The sequence below is a fragment of the Psammomys obesus genome, unplaced genomic scaffold, assembly GCF_907164565.1.
Source record: "Psammomys obesus unplaced genomic scaffold, mPsaObe1.curated_primary_1811, whole genome shotgun sequence".
Taxonomy (NCBI): Eukaryota; Metazoa; Chordata; class Mammalia; order Rodentia; family Muridae; genus Psammomys; species Psammomys obesus.
This window is the reverse complement of record NW_026590715.1, coordinates 879,475-898,801: the sequence shown is the minus strand read 5'-3', so window position 1 is coordinate 898,801 and position 19,327 is coordinate 879,475. Positions and strand designations below refer to the sequence as shown.

The 19,327-nt window shown below is 38.4% G+C and overlaps 1 protein-coding gene across 3 annotated transcripts in view; it reads right to left on the bottom strand.

Moving 5' to 3' along the window:
- Nucleotides 1-1,980: 1,980 nt before the first annotated feature.
- The window catches only part of Gabra3 (gamma-aminobutyric acid type A receptor subunit alpha3), a 305,868-nt gene continuing 288,521 nt past the window's right edge, over nt 1,981-19,327 (bottom strand). For all 3 annotated transcript variants that reach the window (XM_055608773.1, XM_055608771.1, XM_055608772.1), the window contains one exon: nt 1,981-4,317. In XM_055608773.1, the coding sequence (XP_055464748.1) occupies nt 3,979-4,317 (339 nt within the window). In that variant the 3' untranslated portion in view covers nt 1,981-3,978. The remainder of the gene's footprint in view (nt 4,318-19,327) is intronic.

Genomic DNA, 19,327 nt, shown 5'->3' with positions numbered 1-19,327 from the left:
CTTCCTTACGTTGCTTTTGTCAGAGCATTATCATTGCATGCCAAAAGAAACTAAGGCAAAAACATAGCCCAAATATAAACAAAGCCCCAACCCCAAATGTAGGTTTGACTTTGATAGTCATTTCACTATGTGGATTTGCCACAACATCATGTTATACTTTAAACATATACACACAATTTAAAGGACAACATAAGGCAGAAAGCCCAGAAAACAGTTTTATCAACAAGTGAAGGCACCTTTAACTCACTGTAATATATAGTCACACGATTAATGTGCTGGGTGAAAGAAAGTTGTGTAACAAGAGTCATTGAAGCTGGAGAGATCCGTGTCTCAAATTTTGGGATCCTATTGAGAGAACTTTCCAACAGTGTATCTTCCTGTAGCCTTCCTATTATTTTCATTTACTGCTGGATCTTTTGCAATGAATCTGGGTTTTAGCATGTCTCAAGCCCAGCCTTCCCAAGCCACTGAAGGAGTCAGTAGGAGTGCCTGAGGTTTCAGAAAGGTCTGTTATTCAATTATATAATCCTACCTGCCCACAGGTCTTTAGGAAGAAGAACTAATGTATTATTAATGAGACCTCCATGTTTAAAAGTACACAGGAACAAATAATGATTTAATTAGGAAAAAGCTATTTAAATTGCGTTAAAACTGCACATTTATTAGGACTGGAATGTACTCAGAGTTGCTTTAAAAGGCTGCACATTATATTTATTTGTTTCCTCTGGCATCTACTGATCATGGAGAAAGCATTTACTTTCTCCAACCATACCATTAAGAAACCCCCTTCATGTTGTTCCAAACTAGATTAGCATTTGCTCATTCAGTAAACATTTATTGTGCACCTACGAGGAGGTACTTATACCTTAGTATAGTCAATGCTCTAGGGGATCTCCTACCCCTCTATTTTTCTTTTTCTCTTATTCTCTTCCTCCCTTTATCTTTTTTTCCATTTTCTATTACTCTTCCCTCTCCTCTCCTCTCTCTCTCTCTCTCTCTCTCTCTCTCTCTCTCTCTCTCTCACACACACACACACACACACACACAGGGATTTTTGTACCAAAAAATATTCAAACCTGGATTTACTGGTCCCAGCAACCAGAAGTGTTTATGGCAAAAGCTGGTGATTTTCCCCTAAGACTAAGCAAATAGTTTTCAGAGGCAAAGCAATTTTAGGATGGTCTTAAGGAAACAAGACTTAAATATTGTGTGGGGTAATTTTATAAGCAGAGTTGTTTCTGGCATTTTGCCATATCACTTTGTGGTATGATTGAACTGCATGTACCTGGACCAAGGGATTAGTTTAGAAGTAGCATCTCTCACATGACCATAGGGCTGGAATGAGTATCAATGGTTGTCAGACTGCCCAAGTCCACCTTTCATTTTGGAGAATAAGGGGTGTGTGTGTGTGTGTGTGTGTGTGTGTGTGTGTGTGTGTGTTTGCATGTGAGTGTGTGCCACGCATGCAACACTCTCCCAAGGAGATTTTTTCCCCATTATCATGGACCAGGTAAATTTTCAAATATATCTCTTGAAATTACTATTTAGATATTTCACACCACTACAAGATTCAAATGTGGCATGCATTTCCTAACAAGGGTTAATCAATCAGATGTTTGTTATCACTATACCTGAACTATTGCCGAATGGAAACAATACTCACTGGAAGAGGAGTGTCTAGAACTGCAAGGAAAATACTGTTCTCTTCTTCTTAGGACTTGGTGAATTTAGCAGAAAAGCAATGTAGGTGTTTCCCTCTCTCTCATGTTCGGTAAGGATGCCCTTGATTCATTCAAAGCTACATTTTCAGACAGGATCCATTTTGGATCACTGTAACAAATCTCATGCTGTGGAAACAACCTTTTCCAGTATATTCTAATGCTGTTAAGAAGTGGAAAGTTGAGGTGGAAAATAGGTGTCAAAGTGAAGTATATAGTACTGTCTGTAAAAATAATAGCAACCAATGAAGGTATTCCAGCATAAGTACAATTCATAGAGTTTAATAAACAGCCGCTAAACATTACACCAAAGCATTTGGAAACACAATTTCTACAGAGAGGCAAAGGTCAGGCTTCCATTCTAAATTCCTTAAGACAATCATTAACAGCCCCCCATCCCACCCACCCCCCATCCACACACATCCACAAGACTACACTCTTCTAGTCATAAGTTTACCTACAGACACAGTCTTAAGAATAATGGGACTGGCATGCATTATCCCAACAATGGCAAGGAAGCAGGGGATAAGGAAAAGATGAATGAAAAGGCAACCAGCATTTAATGATACACCCCTTAGGAGCTTTGTTCAGTGAATGAATGGGTAGGGAGACTCTGCTTGTAGTGCTACTTGTGGCTTTACCTTGGACCTTTTGGATACTCTAGACTAGTTGAGCTGTTCAGATCCAAAGAGGCTGGGGCAGTTGTATTGAACAGTCTCATTCTTTTGCGTAATTACTACTAGAAGTGATCTAGTAGTATTGTTTCCTTTCTGAGGACCTTTATAACATCCAAACTGTCTTCATGACCCAGAGGGCCCACTATGGTTATGCTGATTCTAAGGTCAGAATGGCTCTGGTTTCTCAGTTATTCTTTCATTTGATCTTTAGAAATGTGTGTGGGATATTTATTAAAGACATTTATAAGAAGTACAGGCAAATTATTCAAACTTCTGGGACTACCTTATAAAAATTGTGCCTATTCTTTTTGTTCACATTTAAGAATAAATAAGATCAAATGGCCTCTAATACATTATAAAATTGGTAATAAAGTTAATGATTTAACAGACTCAAAAATAAGTAGAGATATTTGTATGAATCTGCAATTCACCCCTTATTACAAATGGCATCCAAAGTAGGTAAGAAGTCCTTGGCATAATGGTAGCAAAGTGACTGGGCCTGAAAGAGGGCACTATATGTATAATGCAGAAGAAAAAGTTGACATTCCCCTGTTTGTGGCCCTTTCTTCTGAGGCAGATTTCAGCCGTCACCCAGTACAAACCATCTTATTCCATCTACTATTTGCCTATTTGCCTTGGAAGGGAGGTGAGTTTCTTATATTCCCCGTCTTTAAACAATTCTTGTATAGACATTTGATCTAGATTATTTTGTGTGTACATGTACCTTTTTAATTTAAGTTAAAAGTGTTTGTTCATTTTTTCCCCAGATGAGATTGCAGGTAGCCATAAATTCAAAGTAAGCAATATTCAGTTGGCTATAAAGGGCTCAGTGTTATTGAGGCAAGGGGACTTTCTTTGAGAGGATATATATTGAGGTGCTACTTTTCTGTGGGGCTGGCTGAAACTACAGTAAAGCCCATTGATTTAATGCTGGAAAGACCCAACTAGTTCTTTTTTTAAAAAATCATACATGTTTGATAGAGGTGAGCCTCAATTGTTCCCACTGACTTCCAAGGCAAGAAACTATTTAAGGGGTTACTTCAGAAGTTTCTACAGGCTTCTCCTCATTCTAACAGTTCATATGTCTAAGTAAGAACTGATGGAGGCATGTGAGGTATTATATGAGACAATTCAGGTTGACTCCATAGTGAGTTGGAACCATCCAGTGAAGCCTAGTCAACAATAATCCTCCTGGATCTCAACACCCTGGACCTCACATAGCCAAGGTTTCCCCTAGAAGGAATAAATTCCCCTATAAGTAGATTCTCCTATACTTCTCTGGTAGGCAGAGTGAAATTAAACACATGCAGTGCCATCAGCTGGGGGAGACTGGCATACTAAGATGAGAAACTGGACAAATGGCAGTGTTTGGCTCAATCCAAGCAATGTTCAAGGGAAAAGTCATTTTTCTGTTGTTTCATTTTCATCGAGGTTCATAAATATGAATGAGAAAGTGATTACACTCAGTTTGGAAGAGGGTTAACAGAATCATAAAACACATGAAGAAAGGGAGCCCTGCAGTTTGGGAAATTGGATGCTTTATGGGGTATACAGTGCTCTGGTTGCTGTGCTGCCACTATTATCTACTGTTTGCGGATCATGCCCTTTATAGCCGATTCCCGGTTCACATATGTAGCCCAATAGACAAGATTGAATATGGCAAAGAGTACAGGGAAGATAATGCGGGAAATTTTGTCAACCCTGCTGACACTGTTGTAGGTCTTCGTCTCAGCAGGGCTGTCCTGCACATAAGTGGCCTTGGGTGAAGCAATTACTGTTGGGGTTGAAGAAGCACTGGGAGCAGCGGCACCCTTGGAGATGGTGGAGAACTCTGTGTCCTTGGCCAGGTTGATAGGATAGGTGGTTCCCACGATGTTGAAGGTGGTGCTTGTTTTCTTTGTTGGGGCTGCTGGTGTTTTCTTCTAGAGCCAGGAAAAAGAGAAATGGGGAAAACAAAACATGATAAATTCATAGCACAAAGTACCTTTCAAGACTACAGGAAGGAAGAACCATGATGGGGGCATTAAAGGACCTAAACTGAAAATGAAAATAAATGGCAGGTTGGTAAGAGGATCAGAAGAAAATCACTATGAAAGAAGGGGAAGATGAAAGACATGGAGAGGACAGGAGCTCCACAAGGAGAGCAACATAACCAAAATATGTGGGCCCAGGGGTCTTTTCTGAGACTGATACTCCAACCAGGAACCATGCACGGAGATAACCTAGAACTCCTGCACAAATGTAGCCCATGGCAGCTCAGTGTCCAAGTGGGTTCCCTAGTAAGGGAAGCAGGGACTGACATGAGCTCAGTGCTTGACTCTTTGATCACCTCTCCCTGATGGGGAATCAGCCTTACCAGGCTACAGAGGAAGACATGCAACCAGTCCTGATGAGACCTGATTATGCTAGGGTCAAATGGAAGGGGAGGAGGATCTCCCCTGCCAGTGGACTGGGGGAGGGGCACAGGTACAGAAGAGGGAGGGAGCACAGGATTAGGAAGGAGAAGAGGGAGGAGGCTACAGCTGAGATACAAAGTAAATAAAATATAATTAATAAAAATTAATTGATTAATTAAAATAAAAAATAACAGAAGAGATTTGCAGTGGGAATCGCTAGGAAATGTGGGATTTTATATATTGTGTAATTTCATTCTTCACAGTAACCCTATAAAGTAGGTGACATTATTCCCACTTGATATGTAAATCAGCCCCATATTAAATGACAGAACAAATACTATCAAACTGAGTTCCTAATGTTTGTCCAAAGATAAACTGTGCTGCTTTCTATAGCACAAGATACTATTGGTTACCGGAGGGAAAAAACTCCAAAAGGCTGCAACCATCAAGGGGCACACCTCCTGTGAAGAAGAGAGCTTGGTGAATCTGCAAAGTCATTCTGTCTTAAAGATCATAATAAATACTATGGATTGTTTAGATGCATCATCATAACAGCATGCTACCCTCATTCACAGGGGGTATACAAAGGTTTTCACTCCTGTCAGGAGCCACAGGCTCCCTGTAGATCTGAAGAAATGACCTCTTCTGATATATCAAAACCAAAGACAGCTGGAAACTTGTTATGGCATTGCCCTTTGGGGACTTTTTTTTTTCAGCATAAACTATTCTCAAAAGACAGGAAGAAGTATTTTGCCTCTCTTTCTCTCTCTTTCTCCACCCCCCACACTCACACACACACACAAATGTGCTTTCAAACTGAAGGAGAAAATTCTTACATCTGGATCAGAATAAAGATGCTTTGTGACATGGTTGGCTAGCTCCTAACTGCAGCCCAAGGCAATAGCCTAGTTCAGAACCTATAAATGCTTCCCATGTCTTCCCTCCAGCTCTTCTCTGAACACCGCAGTCTCTTTCTTGACATTTCTCAGAACCTAGAATTAACTTATTTTACTCTAGCAGTTCTTCACATATTTCCTTTCTAAATTTCTCTGTTCCTACCTTATTTTGTTAACCCTTTCCCCTCATCTCTTTTGCTTCCTTCAGAATTCTTATCACTTTTATCTTTCTGCTATTAGACCACAGTATTATTTACTTTTCTGATCCAAATAATCACCTTTTTACAACATTGACTATCAACAGCACCAAAAAGTGTGCTAGATATTTAGTAGGGTTAAGTAGAAAGGTTGGAAGTTATGTTTCAGTCCCTTTCTCCTAGGTGGTCACTGTCTAATGTTGAAGAGAGCCTTGTGAACACAAGATTGTCATAATGTATAACTTGAGTCTTAACTGTTTTCAGCAAAGTGCTATCAGTGTGACTGCAGCTGTGGGAAAGGCAGCTCAAGGAAGGCTGTGATGTTTCTCGTCTGGTATTAAAGGTTGAGCAGGAGTCACCAGATGATAATGCAGCAAAGGCTGTTCCCAGTCCCAGAACACTGTTGAGGGATGAATCACAGTTAGCACAGTAACCAATTGGTTCCCATAGTGAGGGGAACAAGGACTATTTCTTTTTTATTATTATTATTATTATTATTATTATTATTATTATTATTATTTTATTATTTTTTTCTTTTTAGTTACATTTTGTTAACTCTGTGTCCCAGCTGTATCCCGCTCCCTCATTCCCTCCCCAACCCCACACTCCTTCCCTGGTCTCCTCCCTGCCCCTTTCCAAGTCCACTGATAGGGGAGGACCTCCTCCCCTTTCATCTGACCCTGTTTTATCAGGTATCTTCAGGGCTGGCTGCAAAGTCCTCCTCTGTGGCCTAACAGACTGCTCCTCCCCGGGTGGGGGGGTGGTCAAACAGCCTGCCCTTGAGATCCTGTTAGAAATAGTCCGTGTTCCCCTTACTTTGGAAAACTACTTGGTTACTGAGCTACCACGGGCCACATCCGAGCAGAAGTTCTAGGTTATATCCATAGATGGTCCTTGGTTGAGTGTCAGTCTCAGAAAAGACCCTGTGCCCAGATATGTTTGGTACAAGGACTATTTCTAACAGGAACTCAGTGACTGGCTCTTTGACCTCCCCACCCCCCAAGGGAGGAGCAGTCCTGTTAGGCCACAGAGGAGGGCTTTGCAGCCAGTCCTGAAGATACCTGATAAAACAAGATGGGATGAATGGGGAGGAGGTCCCCCCTATCAGTGGACTTGGAAAGGGGCACTGTGGAGATGAGGGAGGGAGGGTGGGATTGGGAGGGAATGAGGGAGCGGGATATGGCTGGGATACAGAGTTAATAAAATGTAACTGATAAGAAAAAAATAAAATTAAAAAAAATAAAAAATCACAAAAAAAGAAAGGTTGCAGGAATTGTAGGTGCAGATAGAAAAGGGCAGTTCTTGAAAGGTTTGGTATACCACACTCTCCCTGTCTATGTTGGCATCAGTGTTCACAGTTGAGGCAAGGAGTGTTGGGAAATAGTGGAGGGAGAATGTGCATGGTAAGGGGGTGTTCATTTAAGTAAATAAACAATGACTAATAGGACATTTCAAAAACAATACTTTTCTTTCAGTTGGAGGATTATAGTTATGTTGTTACAAGCAGAGGGAGCACAGAACACAAAAACTTCTAAGAACCTTATAAATGGTTTAAATACTACATGAGACTCATTTGTAATTAGCAAAGTCATCGTGTGAATAGAGTCCCACTGCTAAATGCTTTGGGAATTAAATAAAATAGTGTTTTACTTGTTTGCTTGCTTATTAGCTTGCTTAGTAATTTATTTTTTCCATGGTTAGACAAAAACAAAAAAAAATAGAAAGGGAAGAAAACATTACTCTGACTTTGCTAAAAAGCTTTTTACATGTCATTTCATTTAGTCATATTATAGGCTGGTTATGACTAGGCCTTTGAAAAAAATCACTTAGGACAATAAACACTTTGTTTGCCTCCACAGCCACTTTGTTCTATGGAGAAGGAGAAGCAACAGTTGATTTAATCACAGATTATTTAAATGGTAAAGTAAAATTACCTTTTAGTTTCTCACCATTTCCAACATGACATATTTTAATTACTACCACATTTCTACCTGCATTATCAAGAAGGAAATGAAAGTAAACATTACAGAATAGAGCAGGATGCAGAGTTGTTTTTAAATAAGTGGAGAGTTTTAAGTTCTATGAGATAAAAAGTACAGGGGAGGAAAGAAGATAAGAAAGAGTAAGGTTGAGAGTATGTATTGTACACACATATGAAGTTGTCAAAAACAAAATTTAAATAATAAAAAATAAAAATTTTATCATATTTTAAAATTCACACATTTTTCCATATTTAATAGTTTTAATTATCTACTTGGAAAAATCTGGATTCATTTGGGAAGACAGATTTTCCAGAGCAGGTTACTCCATAAGCAACCTGTGGGAGATTGTCTTGATTGTCTAGGTTGGGTCCTAAATCATATCACAATACAGAAAATTAACTGAGCAGTAAGCATGCACACATTCGCTTCTCTCTGTTTTTGACTGTGAATGTTACTGGCAGCTTCAAGTTTTTGTTCCCTTACAATGTTGTCCCTACATTGCTTATCTGCAACCTATAATTGTGAACTAATTATGACATACATCTACATTTATTTAAATAATATAAATGAAGCATTTTTCATTAATTCTGCCTATCTACTTTTAACTACATATACTATATTGTTTATGATAGTTGCCTTACAAAATACATTTGTATATGACAAATTGTATAATGAATCAAAGACATTGTCCTCATAAAACTGAGGGAAAACACTTAGAGAGAAAGATTAATTACAACAAAAGACAATTATAAGGTTGCGAGAATAGTTCAGTGAGACCCAAGCTAAAACTGTTAATGCCCATATGAAAACTGGGTATGGCAGTACACAAACAAGACTTAAATTCTAGTGCTGGAAAGGCTGGCACAAGAATCCCTGGGACTTGCTGGCTAGGTGGTCTAGTTGAATTGGTGACTTCTAGATTCAGTGAGAGACTCTGTTTTAACAAGTGAGCTAAAGAATGATAGAGGAAGGCAGAACAACTTATAGGAATTAGTTAACCCTACAAAAAGGAGAAAAATATATGTAGATGGAAGGCCAGCTTCCTGAAAAAAATGAGTTATCTAAAGTATAAATAGGTAATTATCTAGTTTTAAATTATTACAGCTTAGAAGGAATGAATGGAAGAAATGTTGATACTATCAGTGTTTGAGGAAAATAAATAAACACAAGAAATTGAGTTAAACTTTATATGATATTTCTACACTCCCTAGAAATACTGTAAAAGAAATAGTTACAATACAATTTAAACTAGGAGACTAAAGACATGGTTAAGAAACTATGCTTGCAGAAGACCCAAGTTCAGTTCCAAGCAGTCACATCAAGCAGTTAGTTCACAACTGCTGTAACTCTAGCTCCATGGGATCCAACACACTCTGCAGTACAGACCAAAAGCAATGCATGCACATGTGTACACACAAACACATGCACAAACACATACATAATCAAAAATAAAAATAAATCTTTAAGAATATTGAAATTCAATTCTACAGGGAAAATGCATGTTGAAACATTGAGGGGCCAGTATAATTTAAATGTGTAAGCTCCTAACCTTCATCAACTTGTTAATAGCTATATTTTTTTCAGCAAAAAATAAAACCAGAAATCTACCTGTACTTAAGTGATTATGGAGTCCATGGGTGCTAATAAGTGACTGTAATCAGACATTATTGCAACTATACCAGATAAAGATGTAAAAAAATGGAGAAATCATATTTTGAAAGACTTCATAGTTATTGAATTAGTAAATATTTCAAAATTGTCTACTATCTGGCAAGTTTTCTGGTACATGCTAAGGATGCAACAGTAAATGGAAAAAATATGATCTCTGTCCTCAAGTTCACATTTCCTCTCAAAAGAACATTGTAATGGCAGTATAATCAAACCAATACATACAGCAATGCCAGGAAACGAAAACTAGAGTTGAGACACACAGGGAAGGTCTGTGCAGAGTAGGATGGTCAATGCTAGCTAGAAAAAGTATCTTTAAGAAGGTGATCCCAGATGTGAATAAAAAAAAAAAAACTTTTTTTGTTTTGTTTTGTTTTTAAATTTTTTTATTTATTTTTATTTTGTTTTTCACTCAAAAGATCTTTAATCACAACGCTTGGGAGCTAGAAGTCTTCATTTTCACACTGGGTCATCTGATGAGAACATGGCCTGAGCCTGAACCTGGGTACAGTCTGGAGTGTCACGGGGTAATAAAGGTAATAAAGACACTTAGCCACTACATTAGATGTGTAGATACCTACTGCAGGGATTAAATGAATCCATGTGTCTATCAGGTTGTCTCCACTTTTGTTATTTTTTTTACTATTAATTACACTTTATTCATTTTGTATTCCCCCATAAGCCCCACCCTCCTCCCCTCCCGATCCCTCCCTCCTTCCCCCTTCCTCAAGCATGCCCCTCCCCAAGTCCACTGATAGGGGAGGTCCTCTTCTCCTTCCTTCTGATCTTAGTCTATCAGATCACCTCAGGAGTGGCTGCATTTTCATCTTCTGTGGCCTGGTAAGGCTGCTCCCCCTCAAGGGGAGGTGATCAAAGAGCAGGCCAATCAGATTATGTCAGAGGCAGTCCCTCTTCCCATTACTATGTAACCCACTTGGACACTAAACTGGCATGGGCTACATCTGTGCAGGGGTTCTAGGTTATCTCCATGAATAGTCCTTGGTTGGAGTATGAGTCTCTGGGAAGTTCCCTGTGTTCAAGTTTTCTGGTTCTGTTGCTCTCCTTGTGTGGTTTCCATCCTCTCCAGCTCTTACTATTTCCCACTTCTTACATAAGATTCCATGCACTCTGCCCAACAGTTGGCCATAAGTCTCAGTATCTGCTTTGATTGTCCGCAGGGCAGAGGGTTTCAGAGGCCCTCTATGGCAGGTTCCTAGGTTGTTTCCTGTTTTCTTCATCTTCTGATGTCCAGCCTCTTTGCCTTTCAGGATAGGGATTGAGCATTTTAGTAGGATCCTCTCTCTTGCTTAGTTTCTTTAGATGTACAGTTATTAGTAGGTGTATACTATGTTATGTCTATATGAGTGAGTATATACCATGTGTGTCTTTCTGCTTCTGGGACAGCTCACTCAGTATGATTCTTTCTAGGTCCCACCATTTACCTACAAATTTCATGATTTCCTTATTTTTCATTGCTGAGTAATACTTCGTTGTGTAGATGAACCACAATTTCTGCATCCATTCTTCAGTTGAGGGGCATCTGGGCTGTTTCCAGCTTCTGGCTATTACAAATAAAGCTGCTACAAACATGGTTGAGCAAATGTCCTTATTGTGTACTTGAGCCTCTTTTGGATATATGCCTAGGAGTGGTATGGCTGGGTCTTGAGGAAGCGCTATTCGTAGTTGTCTGAGAAAGCACCAGATAGATTTCCAGAGTGGTTGTACAAGTTTACATTCCCACCAGCAGTGGAGGAGGGTTCCTCTTTCTCTACAACCTCTCCAGCATGTGTTGTCACTTGAGTTTTTCATCTTGGCCATTCTGATGGGTGTAAGGTGAAATCTCAGGGTCATTTTGATTTGCATTTCCCTAATGGCTAATGAGGTTGAGCATTTCTTTAAGTGTTTCTCTGCCATTCAATATTCCTCTACAGAGAATTCTCTGTTTAGCTCTGTTCCCCATTTTTAATTGGATTACTTGGTTTGCTGCTTTTCAGCTTCTTTAGTTCTTTATATATACTGGATATTAGTCCTTTATCAGATAGAGGGTTGGTGAAGATTTTTTCCCAATCTGTAGGCAGTCGTTTTGTTTTGATGACGGTATCCTTTGATTTACAGAAGCTTTTCAGTTTCATGAGGTCCCATTTCTTGATTGTTGCTCTTAGAGCCTGTGCTGTTGGTGTTCTGTTCAGGAAGTTTTCTCCTGTACCAATGAGTTCTAGGGTATTCGCCACTTTTTATACTAGCCGATTTAATGTGTCTGGTTTTATGTTGAGGTCTTTGATCCATTTGGACTTTAGTTTTGTGCAGGGTGATAAGTATGGATCTATTTGCATTTTTCTACATGTCGATATCCTGTTAGACCAGCACCATTTGTTGAAGATGCTATCTTTTTTCCATTGTATGGTTTTGGCACCTTTGTCAAAGATCAGGTGTCCAAAAGTGTGTGGATTTATTTCTGGGTCTTATGTTTGGTTCTATTGATCCAACATTCTGTTTCTATGCCAGTACCATGCAGGGAGGACTCTGAGGTCCCTCAACAGAGGAATAGATACAGAAATTGTGGTATTTTTACACAATGGAATACTACTCAGCAATCAAAAATGAGGAAATCATGAAATTTGCAGGCAAATGGTGGGATCTAGAAAAGATCATTCTGAGTGAGATATCCCAGAAGGAGAAAGATACAAATGGCATATACTCACTCATATAGTCCTATAAGATATGATAAACATAATGAAATCTATACACCTAAAGAAGATAACAAGAAAGAGGACCCGGGGTAAGATGATTAATCCTCACTTAGAAAGACAATTCAGAGGTGCATTGGACATAGGAAAAAAACAAACTCTTGAAAGATTTAAACAACCAAAATTCAGGAGAGAATAGTAATCACAAAGCGTCTTGTGTATGGAATGGATGTGTGGAAGTGACTTGCTCAAGGTTAATAGAAGGTAACTATGGATTGAAGGGAGTGAATGAAAAGTTTAAAGGGAAGATCACAAAACTGAGTATAATGATACATGACAGAAATTCCACCTATGCTGGAGATTTAGGTAATAGGATAGCTAGCTGAATGTCAGCCTGGGCAACAGAACAAGATTCTAGCCCAGAAAAAGAGGGTACATTCTCAACTCAGAATCAATTTTTTCTTACACTTTCATGTGCTAGAACTAATTCATAAAACTGAGTTAATATTTGCTCTTATTCTCTTAATTTTAGTCTGTCCTTTTACATTGCGTACAGTTTTTCTGATTCTTAATTCAAAAATTAATCTTCCCCTGACAGCCATTATGTATTTGAACCTACTACCTTATATTTCTTCATTTGAGTCTCAGAGGACAGCATCTTGACAAATTAGAGTTAAAAGAATCCTATGAATTATTCTCCAGAGCCTCCGTTCAGGCGAGGCCAATGTCAGTTCATTGATGAAGTCTGTTTGACTTCAATTGGTCAACCAATTATATCAGCCTAATTGTACTATTTTAAGTATTTTCTATTCATCACAGAGCCTAATAGAAAGTTAATCAATGAGTCTGAAGTGATGGCTCAGCAGTTAAGATGACTGTCTGTTCTTGCAGAGGGCCTAAGTTCAACTCTAAGTGCCTAGGTGGTAGTTCACAATTCTAACCACAGGAAGTCTTATGTTTTCTTCTGACCTTTAGGGAGAACTGAGTACAGTAGTATATTTAACTAAGCATACACATAAAGTGAAATTTAAAAAAAAATGTAAGTTAATTATATATCTTGATAAACTATGAAAGTTCTTGTTTGATCAGTTTATTAGCCTTTTATTAGAGGTCAGGTTGCCATAATTTGCCCTTCATGAACTTAAACTATATCAGTTATTGAGTTAACTTTCCTTAAAATATCTATTAAATAATGTATTCTGGCACTTTTTGCTTATCAGACCGGGGACATATTTACTCTTTGGAACTTTTTCAAGGTTTTGTTTCACTTATTTTAAAGATGACCATTCTACAACAGAGTTATAATCCCTAGCCCTAAAGCTTCATCTTTTGTAAAACTTGAATTTTATAACCTTGATACCAAAAAGTAATTATACTCATATCATGGTGATGATAACAATTAAAATGTCTGTTGCTTTACAGTTCTGGTCAAAAATAGTATTTCTTCAGGGGGCTAGCATTGGCCACAAGGACAAATAAATGATCCTTATCTTTAAATACAATATTGGTAGTAATAACATCCCAGAATTAAATTTCATCACTGAATATTGGCAAATATTGGAAAATCCATTGTATAGCATCAAAAGAGCACATGAAGGCCACTTATACACATATACATGTATAATACAGAGAGATAGAAAATCATGCTCAAATTATAAAGTTTGCAAGTCACTATCAAGAGCTCATCCCTGTCCTAATCACCCTTTTAATCACTTCCTAAAAGGATGTTTTCACACATAATAGATAGTAATGAACTTCTCTATTGAAACTTAAAGTAGTAACTGATGTAAAATGTGGGAAGAAGATGAGCAATAAAGATTGCTGGAGAATACGCAAGGGAAACATGGAAGACATGAAACAAGTTGTGAAATATCATGAAATCTAAATGTAAGGCAATAGGGCTGGAGGCATGGTTCAGACAGTGAACTACATGCTATGTAACCATGAGGAACTGGGTTTTATCTCCAGAATAAATGAAAAACCCAGGGACAGAATCAAGTGCTATAATCTCAGCACAGAAGAGGTATAGAAAGGAGATTATTTAGGCTCACTGGCTAGTAAATAGAGTCAAATGTTGAACTTCTCACTCAGTGAGAGACCCTGTCTCAAGAGGTAAGGTATATACAGGATTAAAGAAGCTACCACACTTTCTGTATCCATTCCTCCATTGAGGAATATCTTGGTTGTTTCCAGATTCTGGCTATTATGAATAAAGCTGCTACAAACATGCTTGAGCAAATGTTCTTGTTGTGTACTTGAGCATATCTTAGATATATGTCTAGGAATGGTATAGCTGGATCTTGAGGAAGCACTATTCCTAATTGTCTGAGAAAGCACCAGATTGATTTCCAAAGTGATTGTGCCAATTTACATTCCGACCAGCAATGGAGGAGGGTTCCCCTTTCTCCACATTTTATCCAGAATGTGTTAACACATGAGATTTTGGTCTTTGTCATTCTGATTGGTGTAAGGTGAAATCTCAGGGTTGTTTTGATTTGCATTTCCCTGATGACAAAGGACATAGAACATTTCATTTTTTTATATATTTTTATATTAATTACAGTTTATTCACTTTGTATCCCAGCTGTAGTCCCCTCCCTCATTACTTCCCAATCTTGCCCTCCCTCCATAACCTCTTCCCATGCCCCTATCCAAGGCCACTGATTGGGGACGTCCTGGTCTCCTTCTATCTGATCTTAGCCTAACAGGTCTCATCAGGACTGGATGCATTGTCTTCCTCTGTGGCCTGGTAAGGCTGAATCCCCCCATCCTCACAGGGAGGTGATCAAAGACCCAGTCACTAAGTTCATGTCAGAGACAGTCCCTGTTCCTTTTAGCAGGGTACCCACTTGGACACTGAGCTGACATGGGCTACATTTGTGCAGGGGTTTTAGGTTATCTCCATGTGTGGTCCTCTTTTAGAATATCAATTTCAGAAAAGACCCATGGGCCCAAATTTCTTGGTTCTGTTGCTATCCTTCTGGAGCTCCTGTCCCCTCCAGTGCTTTCTATCTCCCCCTTTTTTCGCAAGATTCCCTGCACTCTGCTCAAAGTTTGGCTATGAGTCTCACTATTTGCTTTGATACCCTATAAGATAGAGTCTCTCAGAGGTCCTCTGTAATAGGCCCTTGTTCTCTTCCCTGTTTTCTCCTTATTTCAATGTTCTTTTGCCTTTTCTGTTTGTCTTTCTGAGTAAGGATTGATCATCTTGCCCAGGATCCTCCTTCTTACTTAGCTTCTTTGAGTGTACAGATTTTACTATGTTTATCCGATATTATATGTCTAATATCCACTTATAAATGAGTATATACCGTGTGTGTTTTTTTGCTTCTGGGATACCTCACTCAGGATGATCTTTTCTAGTTCCCACTGTTTGCCTGCAATTTTCATGACTTCCTTGGTTTTAATTGCTGAGTAGTATTCCACTGTGTAAATGTACCACAATTTCTGTATCCATTCCTCTTTTGAGGGGCATCTGGGTTGTTTCCAGGTTCTGGATATTATGAATAAATCTCCTACAAATATGGTTGAGTAAATGTCCTTTTTGTATACTTGAGCATCTTTTGGATCTATGTCTAGGAGTGGTATAGCTGAATCTGGAGGTAGCACTATTCTTAATTGTCTGAGAAAGCACCAGATTAATTTCCAAAGCGGTTGTACGAATTTACATTCCCACCAGCAATAGAGGAGGGTTCTCCTTTCTCCCAATACTCTCCAGCATGTGCTGTCATTTGAGTTTTTTAACTTGGCCATTCTGATACATGTAAGGTGAAATCTCAGGGTTATTTTGATTTGCATCTCCCTGATAGCAAAGGATGTTGAGCATTTCTTTAAGTGTTTTTCTGCCATTCTATATTCCTCTACAGAGAATTCTTTGTTCAGCTCTGTACCCCAGTTTTTAATTGGATTACTTGATTTGTTGTTTTTACCTTCTTGAGTTCTTTGTATATTCTGGATAATAAGCCTTCTGTCATATATAGGGATGGTGAAGAGCCTTCCTCCGTCTGTAGGCTATTGCTTAGCTTTTCGGTTTCATGAGGTCCCTTTTATTGATTGTTGACTGAGCCTGTGCTGTTGGTGAAGATCCTTTCCCAATCTGGAGGCAGTTGTTTTGTTCTGATGACAGTGTCCTTTGCTTTACAGAAGATTTTCAGTTTCACGAGGTCACATTTATTGATTGTTGCTCTTAGAGCCTGTGCTGTTGGTGTTTTGTTCAGAAAGTTGTCTCCTGTACCAATGAGTTCAAGGCTCTTCCCCACTTTTTCTTCTAAGGGATTTAGTGTGTCTGGTTTTATGTTGAGTTCTTTGATCCACTTGGACTTTAGTTTTGTGCAGGGTGATAAATATAGATCTATTTGCATTTTTGTACCTGTAGACATCCAGAGAATCTAGAACCATTCATTGCAGATGATATCTTTTTTTCATTGTGTGATTTTGGCATCTTTGTCAAAAATTAAGTATCCATAGGTGTGTGGGTACTCAATTTGATTCCAGTGGCTCACCAGTCTGTTTCTATGCTAATATCATGCTGTTTTTATTACTGTTGCTCTATACTACAGTTTGAGATCTGGGATGGAGATACCTCCAGAAGATCTTTTATTGTACAGGATTCTTTTAGCTATTCTGGCTTTTTGTTTTCTCATATGAAATTGGGAATTATTCTTTCAAGGTCTGTACAGAATTGTGTTGGTATTTTGATGGGAATTTCATTGTATCTGTAGATTGCTTTTGGTAGGATGGCCATTTTCACTATTATATATATATATATATATATATATATATATATATATATATATAAATGTTCTTTTTTTCTTTATTAATTATACTTTATTCACTTTGTATCCCCCCTCTGGTTCTCTTCCTCCTCCTGTCCCAATCCCTCCCTTCCTCCACCCTCTGCATACATGCCCCTCCCTAAGTTCACTGATATGGAGGACTTCTTTTCCTTCCTTCTGATCCTAGTCAATTAGGTCTCATCAGGAGTGGCTGCATTGTCTTCTTCTGTGGCCTGGTAATGCTGCTTCCCCCTAAGGGGGAGGTAATGAAAGAGCAGGCCAATCAGTTCATGTCAGAGATAGTCCCTGTTCCTATTACAATGGAACCCACTTGTATACTTGAACTGCCATGGGTTACATCTGTTCAGGGGTCTTAGGTTATCTCTATGTATAGTCCTTGGTTGGAATAACAGTCTCAGGAAAGACCCCTGTGCTCAGATTTTTTGTTTCTGTTGCTCTCCTTGTGGAGTTCCTGTCCTCTCCAGATCTTACTGTTTCCCACTTCTTTCCTAAGATTCCCTGCACTCTGCCCAAAGGTTGCTCATAAGTCTCAGCAACTACATTGTCCATGAGCATTTGGGAGATCTTTCCATCATCTGATATCTTCTTCTATTTCTTTCTTCAGAGACAGGAAGTTTTTTATTCAAACAGGTCTTTAATTTGCTTGGTTAGAGTTACTCCAAGGAACTTCATGTTATTTGTGGTTATTTTGAAGGATACTGTTTCCCTAATTTCTTTCTCAGCCTGGTTGTCTTTTGTATGCAGTAGGGCATCAGATTTTTTTTGAGTTAATTTTGCATCCAGCCACTTTGCTGAAGATGTTTATCAGTTGAAGCATTTCTTTAGTAGAATTTTTAGGGTCACTCATGTATACTATGATATAATCTGCAAATAGTGATACTGACTTTTTCCTCAACATATTGAATCCCTTGATCTCCTTTAATTGTCTTTTTGTTCTAGTTAGGATTTTAAGTACTATGTTGAAGAGATACGGAGTGAGTGGGCAGCCTTGCCTTTTCCCTGGTTTCAGTGTGATTGATTAAAGTTTCTGTTTAGTTTCATGTTGGCTGTAGCCTTGCTGTATATTGCTTTCACTATTTTTACTTATGTGCCTTGTAGCCCTGATTTCTCCAAAACTTTAAAGGTGAATGGGTGTTGAATTTTGTCAAATGCTTTTTCGGCATCTAAGGAGATGATCATGTTTTTTGTTTTTTGTTTTTTGTTTTTGTTTTGTTTTTTTCTTTGAGTTTGTTTATTTGGTGGATTTCATGATGAGGTTTTGTATGTTGAACAACCCTTGCAAGTCTGGGATGAAGTGTACTTGGTCGTGGTGAATGATATCTTTTATATGTTCTTGGATTCATTTTTATTGAGTATTTTTGCATCAATGTTCATAAGCAAGATTGGTCTGAAGTTCCCTTTCTTTGTAGGGTCTATATGCAGTTTAGGCATCAATGTGACTGTGGCCTTATAGAATGAGTTTGGTAATGTTCCTTCTGTTTCTCTTCTGTGGAATAGTTTGAATAATATTGATTTTAGCTCTTCTTTGAAGGCCTGGTAGAACTTTGCACTGAACCGTCTGGCCCTGGGTTTTTATTTTGGATGGGAGACTTTTGATATCAGCTTCTATTTCCTTAGGGGATATAGGACTACTTAATTTATTTACCTGATCTTGATTCAGCTTTGGTAAATGGAATCTGTCAAGACAATTGTCCATTTTATTTACATTTTCAAATTTTGTTGCATATAGGCTTTTGAAGTAGGACCAAAGTTGCTATTCCAACTTTGGATTTCCTCAGTGTCTGTTTTTATGTCACCCTTTTCATTTTTGTTTTGTTGATTCCGACAGTGTCCTTCTGCCTTTAGTTAGTTTGGCAAAGGGTTTGTCTATCCTGTTGATTTTCTCAAAGAACCAGCTCTTGGTTTCATTGATTCTTTGAATTGTTATATTTGTTTCTAATTTATTGATTTCAACCTTGAGTTATATTATTTCCAATTGTCTACTCCTGTTAGGTGTGTCTGATTCCTTTTTTTTTTTCTAGTTCTTGCAGGTGTGCTGTTAAGATTCTTGTAGGAGATGTCTCAAATTTCTTTATGAAGGCACATAGTGCTATGAACTTTTCGCTTAGCAGTTCTTGCATTATGTTCTATAAGTTGGAGTAAGCACTTCATTTTCATTAAGTGCTAGGAGTCATTTCTTTCTTTATTTCCTCTCTGACCCAGGTGCCATTGAATAGAGTTGTTCAGTTTCCATGTGTTTGTAGGCTTTTTGTTATTTCTGTTATTGTTAATTTCTAATTTTAGACCATGGTGTTCTGATATGATACAAGG